General features: G+C 42.4%; 1 protein-coding gene across 1 annotated transcript in view; it reads left to right on the top strand.

The window, feature by feature from the left end:
• NSF (N-ethylmaleimide sensitive factor, vesicle fusing ATPase) overlaps positions 1-22,899 on the top strand; it is a 342,977-nt gene that overhangs the window by 169,528 nt on the left and 150,550 nt on the right. Inside the window, exon 2 of the mRNA XM_050763710.1 lies at positions 12,359-12,412. Coding sequence (XP_050619667.1) covers positions 12,401-12,412 — 12 coding nt within the window. The 5' untranslated portion in view covers positions 12,359-12,400. The remainder of the gene's footprint in view (positions 1-12,358; positions 12,413-22,899) is intronic.

Raw genomic sequence — 22,899 nt, 5'->3', positions numbered from 1 at the left:
GTTTGAGCTAACCCTGGAGCATTCACACCAACCGGGAGCGGACATGTGGGCAGGGCCAGGTTAATAGTGCCATGGAAGGAAATTTACCGCAGTTGAGTTAAACGTAGACATTAGTTTGGGGCGGTGTTCCGCGTAGGAAATAGCAGACTCTGACACTGAAATTAGACATAAGGAAGGTTTCCTATTCCGCCTGAGGCTAGACTGCCCTCCCACCTCTAAACAGATTTTCAACAGTTGGGGAAAACACTGGCCACCCGCACCTCGTTAAGACGTCGCAGAACCAGTCCTGGTTTCTGAGCAATGCTTTCCATAATCAGTTCCCTAAATGCCCACCTTGTTAGCTAAAAAGGTTACAAACGCCTGTAAATGGTACATAACTGAAATCATCAGAATTACAAATATCTATTAAACATATACTATGTGCCAGAACCTATATCAAGAACTTTAGCTGGCGCGGCACGGTGGCTCCCTCCTGGTAAGGCCAAGGCTTTGAGCTAGGAGTTCGAGACCAGCCTGAGCAACATGGCAAAACCCCACCTCTACAAAAAAAAAATTTTTTTAAATAGCCGGGCATGGTGGCACACGGCTGTAGTCCTAGCTACTTGGGAGGCTGAGGCAGGAGGATCACTTGAACCCAGGAGGTCAAAGCTGCAGAGAGCCGTGATCACACCACTGCACTCCAGCCTGGGCAACAAAGTGAGACCCTGTCTCAAACAAACAAACAAAGTTAGAAGGTACTGCTAGAATTGACTAAATAAATAAGAAAAAGAATTTTACCTGCAGGACCGTCACATCCAGTGAATTAGAAACTATTTTCCCTGCTGTTTTACAGAAAAATATTAAGTAGCCTGGGTCTGTCCCACTCCCACACCTTAATCTTTTTTTTTTTTTTTTTTTTTTTTTTTGAGACGGGGTCTCACTCTGTCGCCCAGGCTGGAGTGCAGTGGCACGATCTCAGCTCACTGCAACCTCCGCTCACTGCAATCTCCGCCTCCCTGGTTCAAGCAATTCTCCTGCCTCAGCCTCTCAAGTAGCTGGGATTACAGGCACGCACCACTGCGCCCAGCTAATTTTTGTATTTTTAGTAGAGACGGGGTTTCACCATGTTGGCTAGGCTGGTCTTGAACTCCTGAACTCAAGTGATCCACCCACCTCGGCCTCCCAAAGTGCTGGGATTACAGGCATGAACCACCGAGCCCAGCCACCTTAATCTTTTTAAGCAAATACAGAATTGAAACTGCCCTCACAGGATTAAGGAGAGTTACAAGCCAGGCTTTAAGACAGCATTATATATAGTTAGCTATTATCTAGGGTGCACAAGTGTACTTTGACCCACTTCCCTGCAGCTGCTAACTCACAGAACGTCACCCAGCATGCTAGACCACCTGCTACCTGTTTCCCCACGGTTCTTACCATGAGTAAGAATTTCTGACGCTAGACTCATAAGATCTTTCTGCTCAAGAACTGTTTGTTTTTCAGATTCTGAATTCTGACATACCCCACTAAGGAACCCACTCAGCACAAGAATGAGGTTTCTTAGTCTCCCTGTGTCATGACTTCGCCCTTCACTTCTTGACCAATCATCGATCCCCACACTACAGTCCCTGTCCAGAGGACTTAAAAAACCCTGTCCCCCAAACCTCTCAGGGAGGTGGATTTGAGGCTTCTTCCCATCTCCTCGTTCAGATGCCGTGTGATTGTTAAACTCTTTCTTTGCTGCAGCCGGGTGTCTCTGTATGCTGACTCACTGTGCATTGGGCAAACAAAACTATTACAATTACAGTACTGTACTTACTCTTCTAATTACAGTGCTTGTATGTATGAGGGTTAATATAAATACATATGACTGCTTAAAAATTAAAGTATCTTTTTTCTGACTATAAAAATTATACATAGCTGGGTGTGGTGGCTCACACATGTAATCCTAGCACTTTGGGAGGCCAAGGCGGGTGGATCACCTGAGGTCGGGAGTTCGAGATCAGTCTGACAAACATGGAGAACCCCATCTCTACTAAAAATACAGATTTAGCCGGACGTGGTGGCACATGCCTGTAATCCCAGCTACTCGGGAGACTGAGACAGGAGAATCGCTTGAAACTGGCAAGTGGAGGTTGTGGTGAGCCAAGATCTCACCATTGCACTCCAGCCTGGGTAACAAGAGTAAAATTCGGTCTCAAAAAAAAAAAAATTATACATAGTCATTTGTTAAAGTACATGGGAAAAAAGACACTCCCCTCACCAGAGAGAGAGAGGGAGATAAGAAAACGAGTGGGGGGAGGAAAAGGAGGAAAAACAAATAATCACCCATCATCCTACCATCCAAATATAATCACTGTTACCATTTTGGTTTATTTTTATTTTTATTTGAGACAGGGTCTCGCTCTGTTACTCAAGCTGCAGTACAGTAGTATGATCTTGGCTCACTCCAACCTCTGCTTCCCCAGGCTCAAGCAATCCTCCCACCTCAGCATCCCCAATAGCTAGGACTACAGGCATGCACCACCATGCCTGGCTAATTTTTGTATTTTTTGTAGACAGGGTTTCACCACGTTGCCCAGTCTGATATTGAACTCCCGGGCTCAAGCAATCCTCCAACCTCAGCCTCCCAAGGTGCTAGGATTACAGCTTGAGCCACCTTGTCCGGCCAGCTCTTTCAAACAGTGGATTTTTATAGAGCAACAGGAACTCTCATTCATTGCAAAATGGAACAGCCATTCTTGAAGACAGTTTGCTGTCTCTTACAAAATTAAACATACTCTTACCCAAAGGAGCTGAGTAAGAATTGAGTATAAGTAAAACATGTCCACACAAAAATCTGCACATGGATGTTTATAGCAGCTTATTCATAATTACCAAAACTGGAAAGGAACCAAGATGTCCTTCAATGGGTGAATGGATAAATAAACTATGGTACATCCAGACAGTGGAATATTATGCAGCACTATAAAGAAATGAGCTGGCCAGGTGCAGTGGCTCACACCTGTAATCCCAGCACTTTGGGAGGCCGAGGCAGGCAGATCACCTGAGGTCATGAGTTCAAGATCAGCCTGGCCAACATGGTGAAACCCCGTAAAAATACAAAAATTAGCTGGGCATGGTGGCAGGTGCCTATAATTCCAGCTACTCGGGAGGCTGAGGCTGGAGAATTGCTTGAACCCAGGAGGTGGAGGTAGCAGTGAGCGGAGATTGTGCCATTGCACTTCAGCCTGGGTGACCAGAGAGAAACTCTGTCTCAAAAAAAAAAGGACTTATTTTTTGAAGGTGAAGTTTTTTGTTTGCTAATTTGGTGACCCCCCCCCCCAAAAAAAAACAACTCTCGGCTGAGCATGATGCCGGCTCACACCTGTAATTCCAGCACTTTGAGAGGCCAAGGCAAGAGGATCGCTTGAGCTCAGGAATTTCAGATAAACCTGGGAAACATGGTAAAACCCTGTCCGCCTGTAGTCTCAGCTACTTGGGAGGCTGAGGTGGGAGAGTCATGTTGAGGCTGCAGTGAGCCATGATTGTGCCATTGCACTCCAGCCTGGGTGACAGAGTGAGACACTGTCTCAAAAAAAAAAAAAAAAAAAAAAAGAAGACCGGGCACTGTGGCTCACACCTGTAATCCCAGCACTCTGGGAGGCCGAGGCAGGTAGATCACGAGATTAGGATGTCGAGATCATCATGGTCAACATGGTGAAACCCCGTCTCTACTAAAAATACAAAAATTAGCTGGGCATGGTGGCGCACTCCTGTAATCCCAGCTACTTGGGAGGTTGAGGCAGGAGAATTGCTTGAACCCGGAAGGCGGAGGTTGCAGTGAGCCGGGATCGAGCCACTGCACTCCAGCCTGGGTGACACAGTGAGACTCTGTCTCAAAAAAAACAAAAAAAAACCTCATGTTAGTTTAATTTTCATTTCTTTGATGACTCGTTATTTTTCCAAATATTCACTAGTGTTTTTATTTCATCTATTAGAAATGATATATTCATGTCCTACTGACTTCCAAGGCAAAGACAGAAAGTTGTTTGGCCAGCAACTATGAAAGTTGTTGTTTGAATGGAGTCATCATAACCTACAAAAAAGGTGAAATAACAAAGGTAAGATTTTTACTTAGCATTGTTTGTTCCTACAGAAGGAATGCTGGAGCTGATAATTATGAGAATTTATCCTTCCATCCCTTATAACCTAAGAATATTCATTATTTTCCAAGATCTGCACTGAGCCTGTAAACCAAAATGTATCTGAGACAGGTCTCAATCAATTTACAAGTTTATTTTGCCAAAATCAAGGACGCTCACCTGGGAGATAGGCCTGTGCCTTTTTCCAAAGGTGATTTTGAGGGATTTGTTTTGTTTGTTTGTTTGTTTGTTTGTCTGTTTTTGAGACGGAGTCTCACTCTGTTGCCCAGGGTGGAGTGCAGTGGTACAATCTTGGCTCACTGCAACCTCCGCCTCCCAGATTCAAGCAATTCTCATGCCTCAGCTTCCCAAGTAGCTGGGATTAGCAGGCATGTGCCACCACTCCTGGTTAATTTTCATATTTTTAGTAGAGACAGGGTTTCACCATGTTAGCCAGGTTGGTCTCCAACTCCTGACCTCAGGTGATCCGCCTACCTCAGCCTCCCAAAGTGCTAGGATTACAGGTGTGAACCACCGTGCCCAGCCAGAAGGATTTAATATTTTATTTATTTATTTATTTATTTATTTATTTATTTATTTATTTATTTATTTGAGATGGAATCTTGCCCTATCACCCAGGCTGGAGTGCAGTGGCACAATCTTGGCTTACTACAACCTCCGCCTCCTGGGTTCAAGTCATTCTCCTGGCTCAGCCGCACCCGTAGCTGGGATTACAGGTGCACACCACCATGCCCAGCTAATTTTTGTTGTTTTTAGCAGAGACGAGGTTTCACTATGTTGGCCACGCTGGTCTTGAATTCCTGACCTTGTGATCCGCCTGCCTTAGCCTCCCAAAGTGCTGGGGTTACAGGCGTGAGCCACCACGCCCGGCCAGGATTTAATATTTAAAACGGAAAAGCATGCTGGACGGGAAAGAAGGAGAGTATGCTCACATTACTGAATTCACATGTTGCAAGAGACAAAGAGCAGGTAGAGGAATAGTCAATTATGTATTACTCTCGTGCTTACCATAAGATAAGGTGGACATAGAGTAGTTAGCTGCAGCCAGTCCTGCTTAGGAATGAAAGGAAAGGCAACTTCTTGCATGACTCAGCTTTCAGCTTCATTTTTTTTTCTTTTGGCAGAATGAATTGGGGTCCCAAGTTTTTATTTTCCTTTCACAAGCCTCTGAATAAACAAAGTTCCTGCCCACATGGCATTCGATTGCTAAACAATTATAATCACATGAATACATACACATATACATATATATTTTATATATATTATATATATATTTAATACATATGGCTGGGTGCAGTGGCTCACACCTGTAATCCTAGCACTTCGGGAGGCTGAGTTGGGTAGATTGCTTGAGCCAAGGAGTTCAAGACCAGTCTGGTCAACATGGTGAGATCCCATCTCTACCAAAAATACAAAATACAAAAATTAGCTGGTCATGGTGGTGTGCACCTACCTGTAGCCCCAGCTACTTAGAAGACTGAGATGAGAGGGCTGCTTGAGCCTGGGAGGCAGAGGTTGCAGTGAGGCAAGATAGTGCCACTGCACTCCAGCCTAGGAGACAAAGCAAGACCCTGTCTCAAAAAATGAACAAACAAAATACATACATATAGACAGAGAAAAAGAGGGAGAATTTTATAATGATATGCATGAGGAATATATAGGGGAGAGGCTAAAAATAGGCCTAACTTACTAGTGAATATATTCAGGAGGTAGGACTGTGATTGTTTTTAAGTGATCGAGGGAAAATGGTGTACTGATTTTAAAATGGAAAACTCAACTTATTTTTTAAAAATTAAAACTCTGACAATTAAGAGGGAGGATTAATTGAAATCACAATGGCTGCTCAGGCAAGTTTATAAATCTCGAACTGCAATGACTCAATAAGCATGAATTGCTTATGATAATATTGATTTAAGAGTTATTTTTTCCTTAATTAGAAAACACATGGAAAGGACAAAGTGCTCTTGGGAGAAGCAGAAAGAGAATTTCACTTTGAGAAACGTATTTGGAGAAAGTTCCTCATCTCTGGCTTAGACTTTTAAATTAGTTAATAGTGTAATTAGGATTAGTTGTAGTAATAGTGGTATTGGTATGGTAGTTAGCGTTTAAATGGCACACAGAATACCCAGACCACCCTCCCCCAAGTGCCACTAAACTTACTCTTCTAATCAAACTTCTGCTCAAGGGATGTCTTCTTCCTCTCTTGGAAAGCTGTGTTCCTTACCTCAGAAACAGCCTCCATAAACCTGCCCTTAAGAGAATCCTTGGCCAGGTGCAGTGACTCACGCTTGTAATCCCAGCACTTTGGGAGGCCAAGGTGGGTGGATCTCTTGAGGTCAGGAGTTTGAGAGCTGCCTGGTCATCATGGTGAAACTCTGTCTCTACCAAAAAATAAAAATAAAAAATAAACTAGCCAGGCATGGTCGTGTGTGCCTGTAATCTCAACTACTTGAGAGGCTGAAGCAGGAGAATCACTTGAACCTTGGAGGCAGAGGTTGCAGTGAGCTGAGATTGTCCCACTGCACTCCAGCCTGGGCAACAGAGCAAGACACCATCTCGAGAAAAAAAAAAAAGAGAGAGAGAATCCTTAAGACACACCTTCTTTGATGCCCTCCTGAGAAATGTCAAGAGTAGCCAATATAGTCACCCCAATCAGCTGTGGTGTCTGGGCCTCTAGTGTTTTAAGGTTCTAGACAACTCAGCCCCTCCCAGGAGACACTGATTTACTTTTCTCAAGATGCATTAAGACTCATCAGAACAATATCTGAAAAATCCCTTTTCAAAGAGATGCAGGCAGCCTTCCAGCCCCATGATGTTAAGACACAGGGTTAGGCAGCCTGGCAAGTGCATTGTGGCCCCCACTGAAGGATCATCTGGTTTCCATAGCAACAGTCCTTCCTTTCCACGGAGGATTCTATCATCTGTCCTGCCCACTCAGGCTTTCTAGAATGAATTGATTTTTGTGACTATAGGTGTTTGTCCTTGATCCTGCAAAGAGAAAAGACATATTCATTTAAAACAAACACCCCACCCCACCCCGCAACTGATTGCAGCTAGAATACTGCATTGCATCAGCCAGTCTTCCTTTCTTTTTAAAATTCCATGTCCTTTCTCCATTTTGCTCTGTTCTCTAGCTTTATCCATCATTTTAGAAAACAGGTTTCTCTGACAGAAAACAAACAGATGGCAACTCCATCATCCTAAAACTGGCTGTGACAGGGCTGTAAAATCAAGTGTCCATGGGGCTCCCAGAAAGCCTAGGCTTGCATGGCATGTGTGGCTGACCTGTGAGTTACAATCGGAGGGGCAAGAGAAGGCTTTCTATACACAGATGGCTCCCCATACAGTGTCAGTCTCTGAAGTGTTGCCTTTTGAGGTTTGTTTTCTTAGGTTAGTTAGGAGAATACTGACTGCTGTCCTGTCAGTATTCTCCTAAATTGCCACTACTCCTGGGAAGGGTAATACATTAGGTTACTAATACTGAAAGAACTTGAGAAAGAGGGGAGGGGGTGCAGCAGGAAGGGAATAAAAGGGGCTCTGAAGACCGCCTTTGTGTGCTTCACAGTGACACCTTCTGCAAGAGGGGAAGTTCAGGTCTTCATCTCTCTCTGTCTCTCTCTCTCTCTCTCACTCACACACACACACACACACACACACACACACACACACACTGCAGGATGCCTTCTGACAATTACAATGCAGTGGTGAATTCACCAAACAGGTCTGTTCCCTGAAACACCTACATACAATCCTGCTGGAAGACCTTTGAAACAGCTCTGCAGTGACTAAAAACTCTGTACCCAGCACCACTTGTTTGACCCTACAGTTTCCACAGACTAAAGGTAGTTTTCCTTTGGTTAATATGAAAACACCAAATAGATTGCTTTGTTAAATAAAGTGGATTACAGTGAATCTGTTCACTTTTATGTTTCATATTGCCCTCACTCCACAAATCACAGAAGATATTTATTTTTCCCCCAGTTAAATTCTGTTACCACAACCATTACAAACAAACGTCTATATAACCAAAATGTTATTCAGCCCATTCTGATGGAGCACATATTAAGTGATGTTTAATGGGATATAATTTGAACATAAAATTATATCAGTGCACTGTTTTCAAGTCTTTGAATCAGGCCTCCACCTATAGATGTTGGTTACCTATCAGGGAGCAACAGGTGATATTAAGGGTCACTTTGTAAAAGACAGGAATCTCATCCCTCTAATTGACAGGAAACTGACCATATTCATCAGGGTTCTCCAGAGAAACAGAACTAACAGAATGTATATACATATAGGAAGAAATTTAGTTCGAGGAATTGACTCGTGTGTGATCGTGGAGACTTGGGGAACCCAAAATCTGATGGGAGAAGCTGGCATGCTGGAGGCCCAGGGAAGAGTTACAGTTCTAGTTCACAGGTAACCTGCTAGAGAATTCCTTCTTGTTCTGGATGAGTTTGGCTTTTTGTCTATTCAGGCTTTCAAGTGATTGGATGAGACCCACCTACATTATGGAGGGCAACATTCTTTACTCAGAGTCTACAGATTTAAATGTAAATCTCATCCAAAAACACCCTCACAGAAACATCCAGAATAATATTTGATCAAGTATCTGAGCAACATGGCCAAGCCAAGTTGATACAAAATTAACCATCACACTGGATCACAAGGGCTAACTGATTTTGGTCAAACCCTGCCCTTGCCCCTATGCCCCACTCTTTTTCATTCTGGGTCCTGCTATTTTCATTTTATCATGTCTTCATCTTCTCCCCCGACCTTTGAGGTACCTTTCCTTTCTGACCCTATCCCTAGTCTCACCTCCTACCTCCCACTCAAAGCCCTTCCTTCCTTAAAAAATGATGTTAGTCATTACACTTTAGAATTTAAATTAATCATTCTGTTAACCATCTTACTAACTTTCTCACTGTAAAAGAAAAGCATATTAAAAGAATTTCAGGGATCGATGAAGAGCTAAGGGAGATATTTTTTTAGGAAGAGAAAGTGACTAACTCACAGAAATCAAGACAAAGGGGGACAGTCAGATTTTGCAGACGACAGAAAGCAGGTGAACTCTAGAGATCTAGAAAACTAGCAAATGGTCTCTTCAGGGTGTCATCATTGCAATAAATGAGCTCTAGCTATTTCTGTCATTATTCCTCAGGGTACTCAAGATTACAATTACTTAGGGGAGAGAGAGCATCTGATTGATTGAACTTGGGTTCTGTACTCACTCCTGGGCCAGGGGGAGGCAGGGTTCCTGGTCTGACAATCCTTCCAAGGCCACATGAACTGGAAGAGCTGTTACCAGAAAAGGGCAGAGTGAATCTGGGGCAGCAAAAACATGTGTTGCTTATCGACTATCGCTGCAAGGATTACTCAGAGGGTGATGCAGAATCAGCACCCCTCTATTTCTAAGATGACCTTGAATGTCAGAGCAAGGCACAAACAGGATGCAGAGACATGTGGAGTATCTGGAGCAATGTCTTACAATCCTTCCCCTCCTGCTGGATGCTAAGGACCTTAAGGACAGGAGCTATGTTTGCCTGCAATTTATTTGGCAGGCCCTGCAGGGCTGTGCAAATGATTCTATTTAACTTTTAATACTTGTGAGAAGGCACAGAGGGCTTTGAGAGGGCACAGAGGGCCTCTTATAACGGGTAGATACGCACGTTAGCTGATACACTGGAAATTTTCCAGCAGGCATATCCTTCCAAGATGATAAATATTCCTCCTTGTTGGAGAAATTGAAGACATTTGTACTTGCAGTCTAGCTTACCTAGTAAAACAAGACAAATTAACCAGTGATATGGAGAAACACGTTTGCATTATTTTCCAACCTTGAAAATAATGTCAGATTATTGGACCGAGAGCCAATGTCATTTTCTCGATCTGGTAATTATTTATTAAAATCTCTTTGATTTCTAGGTTCAAATTCAAGGTGCCAAAAGAAAAAGAAAAAAAAAAAAAAAAAAAAAAAAGGATGGAAACTAGGCCAGGCGTGGTGGCTCACCTCTGTAATCCCAGCAGTTTGGGAGGACAAGGCAGGTGGATCACCTGAGGTCAAGAGTTCGAGACCAGCCTGGACAACATGGCAAAACCCTGTCTCTACTAAAAATACAAAAATTAGCTGGGCGTGGTGGTGGGCATCTGTCATACCAGCGACTTGGGAGGCTAAGACAGGAGAATCACTGGAACCTGGGAGGTGGAGTTTGCAGTGAGCTGAGCTCATGCCATTGCACTCCAGCCTGGGTAACAGAGTGAGATTGCATCTCAAAAACAAAAAAAAAAAAAAACAAATAAGGAAACTGGGCTCAGGGATATGAAGGTACACAGGTGACGGGCAGATAGGGACAAAGAGAACCTAACCCTCTGGACTTCCCAAGCCATTCTAATATTTGTTTTTGTACGTTAGTAACTTCTGCAAGTTAGTAGATCAGAACTCAACTAGTTTCCTGTATTTCCTGATAACCTCTCTGACCCACCCATGATTTAGCTAACATCTGATTTGGTCAAGGAAGCAACTTGGTCCTCAGGTTCAGTGTGAGACTTCATGAAATTGACGTGAAATTTTTTTTTTTTTTTTTTTGACACAGGGTCTTGCTCTGTTGCCCAGCCTGGAGTGCAGTGGCACAGTCTCGGCTTACTGCAACCTCCGCCTCCCGGGTTCAAGCGATTCTCCCACCTCAGCCTCCTAAGTAGCTGGGATTACAGGCACCTGCCACCACACCCGGCTAATTTCTGTATTTTTAGTAGAGATGGGGTTTCACCATATTGGCCAGGCTGGTCTGGAACTCCTGACCTTAGGTGATCCGCCCGCCTTGGCCTCCCAAAGTGCTTGGATTACAGGCATGAGCCACCCCGCCTGGCTGGCGTTAACTTTTTCTTCTGTCCCTAGTTCATCTTCAGGTCACTGTCTGATTTTATTAGTTCTCAAATTTAAATCACTATGCATGCTCAGCTCTTCTAGTTATTTCCCTTCTTTTCTCATGCTGGGGGGAAAAAAAACCCGATTTATTCTAATTAACTGTGAGAAATGAAAGAGAACAAATCCTATCATTCCCTATTGTCTTGCGCAAATATGAAGAGAGAGATGATAGTGGGGTAAATAAAAGCAAAAGGGAATCAATTCGGCAGAATCCGTCTCCTCCCAGGCTGCTTGAAGTTAGATATTCTGAGATTCCAGTGGAGGAATGGTATGGTGAAAACATCGAGGTTCAACAAGGCTGAAATTTAGGTTATATTTTATTCAGATTCTACCATGTATAGTGTCTAAGATGAAACAACGCTGGGGAATGAAAAGGTTGTCGAAGATACAAGTTGCCTTTATTAAAGACAAATATTTAATAAAAATAATCACAATTCACTTTCAAATATGAATACTGAGTTTTCCAGGCTACACATAAATAAAACTGCCAACGATGACAATTCCAGCAACTAGGAAAACAAGTACGCCTACAAAGAAAAGTGAGAAAATTCATGGAGAATTTGAACTCAGAACCAACTCCTCGGAGCTGATATTTTCTGGGGGAAGCCAGGGAACGCGCGGGGTTTTCTCAACCGCAAGGCCATGTTTAAGAGAGTCTGGAGGCCAGGTGCGGTGGCTCACGCCTGTAATCCCAGCACGTGGGGAGGCCAAGGCGGGCGGATCACGAGGTCAGGAAATCGAGACCATCCTGGCTAACACGGTGAAACCCCGTCTCCACTAAAAAATACAAAAAATTAGCCGGGCGTGGTGGCGGGCCCCTGTGGTCCCAGCTACTTGGGAGGCTGAGGCAGGAGAATGGCGTGAACCCGGGAGGCGGAGCTTGCAGTGAGCCGAGATGGCGCCACTGCACTCCAGCCTGGGCGACACAGCGAGACTCCGTCTAAAAAAAAAAAAAAAAAAAGAGAGTCTGGAAGCACAGAGCAAAATGGACATTCGAGGGCGAACAACTGCTGGCAAAGGGATAAGTGATCCGAAGCATTAAAGCCCTTGCGACAAATTCCGGCGCGAACGGCCAGGGGACACGAGACTCGCAGGAGCAGCCCTCGAGCGAGCCGCGGACGGACGCGCACGCTGGAAACAGTCACCTGCCGCCGCCCAGCAGCTCCAGCCAAAATGGCGCCGCCGCTCTGCCCGCCCCGCGCGCGCGCCCTGTGGAGCGAGGACTCCGGGGACGCGCGCGTCCTCACCGCGGCTGCACGCCTGCGCGAGGGCGGGCGGCGGGGGCGCGCGCACGGCGGGGGCGGGCTTTGCCGAACGCAGAGCTGCAGCCGCCTAGCCGGACGTGTCGGCGAAGATGGCGGGCCGGGTGAGTGCCGGTCTGGGAGCCCAGGCTCGAGGCAGGGGCGCCGGGCTCGCGGGCACTCCGGGGTCCAGGAGGCCCCAGGGGAGTGGGAGTGAATCCGAGCAATGGGGCGCGAGGCCAGAGCGGGACTCGAGGGTAGCAGGGGAGCGGTGGCAGAGGATTAGCCCTCCTCAACAACTCCACCCCCCTCGAGGGGAGATGACCCCCTCTTACCCGCGTCTGCTGCGCCTCAGGTCGTCCTCTCCCATTCCTTGGGGCTTGTTTCCCTTGTCCTCCACATAGCCGCAGGGTCGCGGTCGCCGAAGCCCCTTCTGACTGGCTCTGGGGGTCTTTCCGCACCCCCTTGCGAGGGCTTATTAGGGGGCGCCGGAGTAAGTGCCGGGAGCACGTCTACTGCATTCGGGGCGAGCGGTGTAGGAAGGATCATCAGGAACCCATGTCTGGCTCTTCACAAATTAAAGGTCGTTGGGAAAGAGGAGGGGGTGCCAATGACTTTTAGTGTTAGAGCCCTGCCATCTGGGGGACCTGTCAACTGTCAGGTCAGGCGGGAATTTGCTTTAGCTTGGAGTGAGGATGGATTTGGGCTGTCATGTTTTGTTTTTATTGATGACAGTCGCTTTCAATGCAGCAGGATATGCTGTAGTTTCAGGGTTTTAAATTTACTTCCTCCTTTAGGCTTTAGGGTTGCTGGGTAGGATGGATTTGGCGAGGAGAGCTAGAGCTGCTTGAGTGCTGTATTGCAGTCTGCCTTGAGCTAAAAGCTCTAAAGGGATGAGTCCTGCCCAGAGATTACACTGGTTATAAACCTGAGGACATTAACTGCGTCACTGGGGGCGAAAGATGTGCTTGACTGATCTCTTTGTACCAGAATTTTTGAATAAGTTTGCATAGATTTATGCATATATGCAAAAGCCCTATCTAAAGGGACTTGTAGGTCATGAGATTCTAGAGTCAGAAGGGATCTTAAAGGTCATTTAGTTTGGCTTCTTTCTCTTCCTTTTCCCCGTGGTCTCTCCTTTTAAGGCTAGTCCTTCTACCAATACTTCAGACCCTATCTGTATATTCATCTGCTCCTTCTTAATATAATCAAGCTTCTTTATCTTAAAACAAACCCTTCCCCCACCCCCACAGCTGTCACCTTTTCCCTTCCCACTTTACAGCAGGAAATTTGATAGAGTTGTCTATATTTATTGTCTTCCATTTGCTTACCACCTACTCACCCCTCAACCTACTGCAGTCTGATTTCTGTCCCATCATCCCACTGAAACCTGTCCCTCAACTTAATTGAACTTTTCAATCCTTATTTGATGTCTCAGCAGCTTTTGACGTTGTTGACCATGGCCTCCTCGATGGAAAGCACTCTTTACATGTGTTCTTGGATGCCTAGCTCCTGGTTTGACTCAGACCTCTCTTTTGCGGACTCACTCTCCTCTACTTTGTTATTCATTGCTGGTATTTCTGCTCAGGCAATCTCTTCTAAGCCCATAGCTACAACTGTCTATATGGCAGTGATTCTCAATATTTTACCCCCAGTCCAGACTTGCCCTTTAAGTTTCAGGTTAATACGTCCAACAGCTTATTAAAATCAAGGCCCCTGAAACTCAGCTTTTTCAATTCCGAACCTAGGATCTTAGCCCACCTAACTTGTGTAGATGCTCCTCAACTTAACGATGGAGTTACCTTCTGATAAACCCATTGTAAGCTGAAAGTATCAGAAGTTGAAAATGCATTTAATACACCCCATCTACCGAATATCATAGCTTAGCCTAGCCTACCTTCCTTACACATCCCCAGAACACTTACATTAGCCTACAGTAGGGCAAAATCATCTAACATAAACCTATATTATAAAATGTTGAATACCTCATGTCATTTATTGCTGTGCTGATAGTGAAAAACAGAATGGTTGTGTAGGTCCTCAAAGTACAGTTTCTGTTGAATGTCTGTCACCTTTGCACTATTGTAAAGTTGAAAAATGTTAAGTGAAACCATTGTAAGTCAGGGACTGTCTGTACCTATTCAGTGAGATAGGAATATCTCACTGAATGATACCGTCATCCACCCAGTTATATAGGCTGGGAATCTGGGGGAGGGAGAGGGTGGGTAACCCTTGATATCTCTCCTCTGCCCTATCCATGTCCTCTGCCCTATACAGAGGTAAAATTTGGTAAAATTTGTCAGTTCTGCTCCTGCCCCCCATAAAGGTGTTTAATTAGGGTCTAAAGACTCTGGTTTGGGAGAATGATTGCTTTAAACTAGATCCAAATCACCCACTGGACTAGCTGGATTGGTCACATGGGTTCTGTCATTTTAACCTAAAAATCTCCTGTCTGTTCACCTTTCCACGTCTTCATTTTTACCTCGTTTTCCCAGACTACCACCATTTCTGGTCTGGACTACTGCAGGAAGCTTCCAAGTAGTTTTTTTGTTTTGTTTTGTTTTGTTGTTTTTTTTTGGTTTTATTTTTGGGACGGAGTTTCGCTCTTGTCACCCAGCGTGGAGTGCAATGGCGCGATCTCGGCTCACTGCAACTTCCGTCTCCCAGGTTCAAGCCATTTTCCTACCTCAGCCTCCTGAGTAACTGGGATTACAGGTGCCCGCCACGACACCCGGCTAATTTTTGTGTTTTTAGTAGAGATGGGGTTTTACCATGTTGGCCAGACTGATCTCAAACTCCTGACCTCAGGTGATCCACCTGCCTCGGCCTCCCAGAGTGCTGGGATTACAGGCCTGAGCCACCGTGCCCGGCCTCCCAAGTAGTCTTCTTAGAGCATATGGCCCACCTCCGGTTCATTCTGGACACTGACATTGATTGTTCCTTCCCATGCCCATTACTACTTAAACCCCTCCTCAGCAGCATCCCATTACTTTTTAGAGAAAACCAAATCCTTAATGAGGCCTTCAAGACTCTTTGTGGTTCTGCTCCTGCTTCTTTCCACTCTCTCTCTCTTAACTCTCTGTCCTCAGGTTATATGGTAAATGAGCCTTTCAATTCCTTCAGCCTGTAGTTTCTTTTACCGCAAGGTCTTTGCAAGTGGTGTTTCCTTTCTTTGTAACGTTCTTTGCCACGACCATTTACCTCCTACTCAGACATCATTTAGCTACTCAAGGGAGGCCTATTCTGACCCCACATTGTAAGTAAGGATCCTTTGTTATATACCCTTGAAGAACTGTATTCCTCTCCTTAGAGATTTTTTTTGTTGTTGTTACTTTGAGTATATGTTATTATTTGCTTCTACCACTTCACCTCAGTGAAAAGCAGAGAACATATAAGTTATTTAGTCATTAGCAACTGCACTTTGTGTACCTTCTGGGACTTAGGTACTCAATACATTTTTGTTGAAAATGAATCAATCTCTGAACACTCTGGTGATAGATGGTGTATTACCCTAAAGCTTGCCCGTAATGTCATACAGCTATGTTACGTCTTTGTTATCTGGAGTTCCATGTAACTTTTACACGTAGTTACTATTTCTGCTGTTTAAAGCTATATGGAAGGTGTAAACACAATTTTCCATGTAATAGCTACTCGAGCTATTCGTTTACTTGAATACAGGTTACATATCTCCTCAGATTTTCTATTTTACAAGTTAAACATCCCCCAGTTCCTAGCATATTTCATATTCCAAACGCTTAATCATTTAGACTACCTTCCTCTGGAAGTAACCTAATGTTACTGTTTTGTCAACCTTTCTTCTAAAATGTGCCCAGAGTGGAACACAGTGATCAGAGAAGAATGTACTTGAGCTATTATTCTCTTGAGATGGACACTACCATTATTCATGCCAGATAAAATTGTATTAGCGTTTTTTCTACAGTAAATCACGTTCTTGGCTCATAACTGAGCTTGTACTTAATGAAAACTCATGTTCTTTTAAAATCAGCTCCCTAGCTCCATTCTAGGTTTGGAGCCGTTTTACTGAACCTAAATCAAGACCTTATCCTTTTACAATTCATTTTTTTAGGTCATTGCCTGTCTGCTATTTGTTGAGGTAATCTGGATTCTTAGTTCTTCTCGTGTTAGGAAACATAATAGCTGTCTCTTTCAGTTTGGTTAGCTCTGTAGGTTTAATAATCGTGACTTCTGTTTCTACATTGGAGTTATTGGTAAAGGATAGAATAAGACAGGGTCAGAAATAACCCTTGAGCATATGCTGCCAGTGACCTGTCTCTAGACTGATACCCATTAATACACTTGGGTACTGTTGCTTAAGTACAGATATATCTCATTTAATCCCAACAAAACAACCCTGCAAAGTAGGTAGTATTATCTTTGTTTTTTGCAGAGAGAAAGAGAGAGAGAGATTTAGTAACTTGCCAAGTTCACATAGCCAGCAAGAAGCAGGGTCAGGATTTGAACTCAGATCAGCCTGGTACTGTTACCTAGTTCACCAACTTAGTTGCAAGAATGTAATGAAGACTAAGTTTACCTCACCTAGAACTTTTTGGACATAATAATGTTCAGAAACTATCTTCTACCTTTTGGAAAATCTGAACAACTTTGGCCCATCTGATTGTCTATCATTTCTTCTGATAGCCTTTATTTTCTAGTAATTACTGAGTGATGTTTAGCAAATATAGTTCACCTTGTTGCAATACTTTTATTTGTGCATATTTATGGAGTACATGAAAAATTTTTTACATGTGTATAATGTGTAGTGATCAAGTCAGGGTACATGAGTCCAATATATTAAGTATAGTCATCTACTCAGCTATCAAACATTGAATTTATTCCTCCTATCACTGGATTTTTTTTTTTTTTTTTTTTTTGAGATGGAGTCTCGCTCCATCGCCCAAGGCTGGAGTGCAGTGGCGTGATCTTGGCTCACTGCAACCTCTGCCTCCCAGGTTCAAGTGATTTTTTTGGTCCCATATGAATGACATTGGTATTTTGATAGGGATTTCATTGAATCTGTAGATTGCTTTGGCAATATGGTCATTTTAATGATATTAATTCTTTCCACAAGCATAGGATTTTTTTTATTTTCTTTCATTAGTGTTTTGTAGTTTTCCTTGTAGAGATCTTTCACTTCCTTAGTTAAATGTATTCCTAGGTTTTTGGTAGTTATTGTAAATGGGATTGCCTTCTTAATTTCTTTCTTGGCTAGATCATTATTGGTGTATAGAAATGCTACTGATTTAAAGGTTTTCTAAACCTACAGATATATAATCAGCAAAGACACAATTTGACTTGCTCTTGTCCAGTTGGATGCCTTTCATTTCTTTCTCTTGTCTGATTGTTCTGGCTAGGATTTCCAGTACTGTGGTGAATAGGAGTGGTGAAAATGGGCATCCCTGCCTCATTCCAGCTTTTAGAAGAAAGATTTCACCTTTCCTCATTCAGTATGCGTTAGCTCTGGGTTTGTTATATATAGACTTTATTATTTTGAGATGTATTCCTTCTATGCCTAATTTGTTGAGAGTTTTTTTTAATCATGAAGGGGTGTTGAATTTTATCAGATTTTTGTTGTTGTTGTTGTTGTTGCAATACTCTTTTTTTTTAATTTTTTTGAGACGGAGTCTTGCTCTGTTGCCCAGGCTGTAGTGCAGTGGCGTGATATCTCGGCTCGCTGCAACCTCCACCCACTGGGTTCAAGCAATTCTCCTGCCTTAGCGTCCCTAGTAGCTGAGATTACAGGCCAGCGCTACCACACCCGGCTAATTTTTTTATTTTTAGTAGAGACGGGGTTTCGCTATGTTGGCCAGGCTGGTCTCGAACTTCTGACCTCAAGTGATTTGCCTGCCTCGACCTCCCACAGTGCTGGGATTACAGGCGTGAGGCACTGTGCCCGGCTGTTGGGATACTCTTAATGGATTTTATATTTCCTTTTTGTGGGGGACAGTTTATTTTGAATTCTTGCACTTTTGATTTGGTTAATTTTGGTATTCTGACATCATCTTGTAAGTGGGATTTATATTCACTATGTAATTGAGGTTTTTTTTTGTTATATCACTGTTGCTATTGATAGCACTAGTAACTTGTATGTCTTGCTCTCTCCTTTCTCTGACCGATGAAGCACCGTATATAGTATATCTGGGAAACTGGCTGAAGAATAAAATGTGTGATGTTACTCAGTGTACATTTATAGGTCATCAGAAGATACCACTACCTTCCCACTACTGGAAAAGAAAAAGAGAAAAGTTTTCCACAGTGCCTGAACTGTTTTGTATGCTTATCTTTTAAAATTGCCAGAAATCTCACTTACTGGAGATTCAGCAGTCCCGTTCTGAAAATATACATACTTTAATGCAGATAAAACCAGTGGATCTCTTTCTTCATAAGTCCTTAAACCCAGTCGAGGTAATCTGTTTTGTAGAGATGGGAGTAAGATAATGTGAAATAGGAACCAACGAGAGAGAACTTTCTTAGGAGTTGAAAGGGGTATGGAAAGATGTTAGAGGTAAAATTTATTGAATCCAGTGTTTTGACTAGGGCAGGCCAGAATATTCAGTATCAGTATCAATATCAGAAGCTTTTGTAGCCTTTGTTTAGAAACCTAGTCATTTGTAACATTTTGTGGGTGAATGACATAGTTACCAAATAAACTTTCAGATGAAACTTTGGAACTCAGGCTGTAAATTGGGGATAGCTCATGTGCAGTACCACAAATCAAAGCAAATACTATAAAGTGTTTGGTAATCCATTTCCTAAATGAAAGTTTGACTCTCCAAAGTATATCAACTTTCTGCAGTCTTATATGCAGTAGTTACTGGTTTTGTATATCGCTTTAGTGGATATTTTCAAAAGTATCTTCAAATGCAATGAATTTTAGGAAACAAAGCAGTTCTTTAAAGCAGCATTAGATAAACCCAGAGAAATTTATGTATAGGATGATTCTTTTTTCAAGTATTTAAGTTAAGGTGCAGAAGTATAAGGTAAAGTATATTAACCATTGAAAATTCTGGAAGTGGCGGAAGAGTGAACCCTTGCAAATACCTGCATTGGGCAGTACACTAAGAACTTGCTGTAATGCTTTTTAAAGCATCTGTCCTCTGACTGTAGTATTTTAAGTGAAAATTGCTCAGTGAGATACTCTTTCATATTTTAGTACTGATACCCTTAATATTGCTCTGAGAGCTACCTACTGACTTCAGTTTCCTAGTGATTTAAACTTCTAATTTCCAACTTTTTTTTTTATAGTGAAAACGAAATATTTCTTGTGTAGATGTAACCATTTCTGGAAGCCCTAAGTATTTTTGTATGAGTATAATTCATACACACTTTTAAGAGATTTCAATCATGACAAAAAGTACAGTGAATAATGTATATCCATGTGATTACCACTGAGGTTTAAGAAATGTTAACATATTATGATACCTGCTTCAGATATTTATCTTTTAAAAAATAGAACATTACAGCCAGGCGCGGTGGCTCACGCCTGTAATCCCAGCACTTTGGGAGACTGAGGCGGGTGGATCACTTGAAGCCAGGAGTTCAAGGCCAGCCTGGACAACATAGCAAAACCCCATCTCCACTAAAAATACAAAAATTAGCGGGCACGGTGGCACATGCCTGTAGTCTCAGCTACTCAGGAGGCTGAGGCACGAGAATCAGCTTGAACCCAAGAGGTGGAGGTTGCAGTGAGTTGAAATCATGCCACTGCACTCCAGCCTGGGCAACAGAGCGAGACTGTTTGTTTGTTTGTTTGTTTAAAGACACTTTTAACCTACCAGTATTGATTTTTGACCTACATTTTTCCTCTTATATTTTATTAGGGCAGCCACAAAGAGCACTTCAATAAAATTCAGCTCAATAACTTTAGGAACCTGATCTCCTTTTCTTTGACTTTAAGCTGAAAGTGTTAATTTCTCACAACTTGTGCCTTGTAGATTTGAAACCAAATGAATTAGCATCAGCTGTTTATGAGTAATGCAGGGTATTTTGGTCTTTTGCTAAATTCAGAAAGAACTGCTAAAGTGCTGATAGATTTGCACTAGCCATATAGATCTTTGGTGGAGGAAGAAATGGGAAAATTATTAATTTCAGGTAAGAAATAAGTTAGTCATTTTTGAAATGCAAGATTCATTTCTTTTTAAAATCACCACATAATAAAGACTTTTAGGGCTGCATTGGTGGGTTTTTTAAAAAGTTGTAAAGTGTTTTCAGTGTTGTGTGCTGATAAACATTTTTGTAGTTGGTTTGACAAGCAATGAAACTAGCAATTATCACTAATTCTGAGTCTTCCAATGAACCTCTGTGTCAAATTTTTAAATTTAATTATCCTGCCTATTTTTCTCCTAGAGAATAATATTGATACAATTTTGTGGGATGATAGCAGACAGTTCCCATTGCTGAGAATAGAGCCTGGTATGGGGATATTATGATTCTTGAATGATTGAACAAGACATTTGTTTCTGAACATCTTAGTAAATTGTCACTTCTGACAATGTCTGTAGTTTGAATTTTGATATTCTCTGCCAAGCTATTGAATACTCTAAATAATGTTGTTTATTGTGTTATTTAAATAATTAGTATTATAGATCTAGCTTTAAACAGCTGCTGCACTGCAGTCCTTTTTCACAAATCTTTCAATAAATCTACTTATCAATCACCAAATTAACTTAAGTATAAGTTAAATGATGAGATGGACCAAGAGTGTTATTGAAATCTCATTTCCACACGTTTCTTCTCTTCTTTTGTAGAAGGTAATGAAATGAACCTGTCAGTGTTCCTGTTTTATGAAGTTTATTTCTGTTAGTACAGTGATTGTGATAGTGGGTTCTGCAGACCAGCAGATTAGCATTATCTGAGAACTTGTTAGAAAAGCAAATTCTCAGTTCCCACTTCAGGTTGACTAATTTAGAAACCCTGGGGTAGGGCTTAGCATGCTCTATCAATAAATTCTCCAGGTGATTCTGATGTATGTTAAAGTTGAGAAGCATTCACTGAGTATTTTGAGCTCTCCAATTTAGTTCCTTATAAATTGTTGAAGGTATTTTTTCCAGATTTCTTTCCAAATGTATACTCAACCTTGTTATTGATAGGTTTCAAGGTTATCGTCTTCTTCCCATTAATACCTTCATCTATATCCAATTTTCAAACTTTTAAGAAAGCATAGCTATTTTCCTGCAGTATGGTTAATTAGGTACCCTGACTGACCTTCCCAAATAAACAATTTAAAATTCTAGATAAATTTTTTTTGGAGGGGGGACAGGGTCTTGCTCTGTCACACAGACCAGAGCGCAGTAGTGTGAACATGGCTGACTGCAACCTCAACCTGTTGGACTCAAGCAATCCTCCCACCTCAGTCTCCCGAGTAGCTGGGGCCACGGGTGCACACCACCATGTCCAGCAAATTTTTTTATTTTTTGTGGAGATGGGGTCTTGCCATGTTGCCCAGACTGGTCTAACTCCTGGGCTCGAGCAGTTCTTCCACCTGGGCCTCCCAAAGTGCTGGGATTACAGGTGTGAGCAGCTGTGCCTGGCAGATAAAATATTTTTTAAGTAAAAACCTTACATGCATGGAGATAGCTGGCTGAAAAGGAAGGAATAATCAGGCCAAAAACTATGTGAAGGTGAAAACCCAGAAATATAAGCCAAGTACTTTTGCCTTGAGGACATTATTTGCAAATGGCTTTACTTGGAAAACCTAGTTAACTTGTGCTTGTGCCTCAAGAAGCCCAGAGAACAGAATATAAAAGTTGGTAGTTTTCTGGTAGAACGTCCTACCTCTACCGGTAAAGATGGTACCCCAAGGGGCTATACATCATAATAAATGAGAACTAGTAATAAACTTACCTTGTCTAAGGATCAGAAAGGAAAATTTCCTGCCTCAAACTTTTGTGGTGATGGGAAGGGTACAGAAATTCCCTGAGAAGTTTTACCCACAAGCTGACCTTCATGCAGGTTTGAATCCTGATTTTATATTACCTGGATGGTATGAAAATCTTAAGCCAGTAATTAAATATAAAAGTGGTACAAGAGTGACGATGCCTTAAAATGCCTAAGAATGTCTAAAAAGCAGCAAATACAAAGCTTCTTGGGAGAACCCATCTTGATCTTAGGATTTAGAAAATTCCTAAACATAAAGCTGTAAGAAATACGATCTCACATTCACAAAATGCAGAAAGAAATAAGATGCAATGAATGAGAGCAAGCAGAAACAATGAAGAGCAGAATCAGAACCTGCAAAGACTTCACATATTGCAATTAGCAGACACAGATTATAAATACATGTATTTAATATGCTTACAGAAAAAAAAATTTAAATAGGAATAAGGAGCAAGTATACAAAAATGACCAGTGTACAAATTTAATAACAGATTAGACATAGCTAAAGAAAGATTTAGTAAAGTGGATCTGAAAAAATTGCAGTATAGAGGCAAGAAAATGAAAAGTAATAAAAGAGTTAAGAGAATACGGAAGGTAGAGTAAGGAGGTTCAGTCTAGTCAGAATTCCAGGGCCAGGGGAGCAGGGGCATGGAAAAGAATGAAGCAAAGGCAGTATTTGAAGAGATAATGACAGAGAACTGATGAAAAACAACCTACA

This window comes from Macaca thibetana, chromosome 16 (assembly GCF_024542745.1).
Source record: "Macaca thibetana thibetana isolate TM-01 chromosome 16, ASM2454274v1, whole genome shotgun sequence".
Taxonomy (NCBI): domain Eukaryota; kingdom Metazoa; phylum Chordata; class Mammalia; order Primates; family Cercopithecidae; genus Macaca; species Macaca thibetana.
This window is presented reverse-complemented; position numbering and strand designations above follow the sequence as displayed.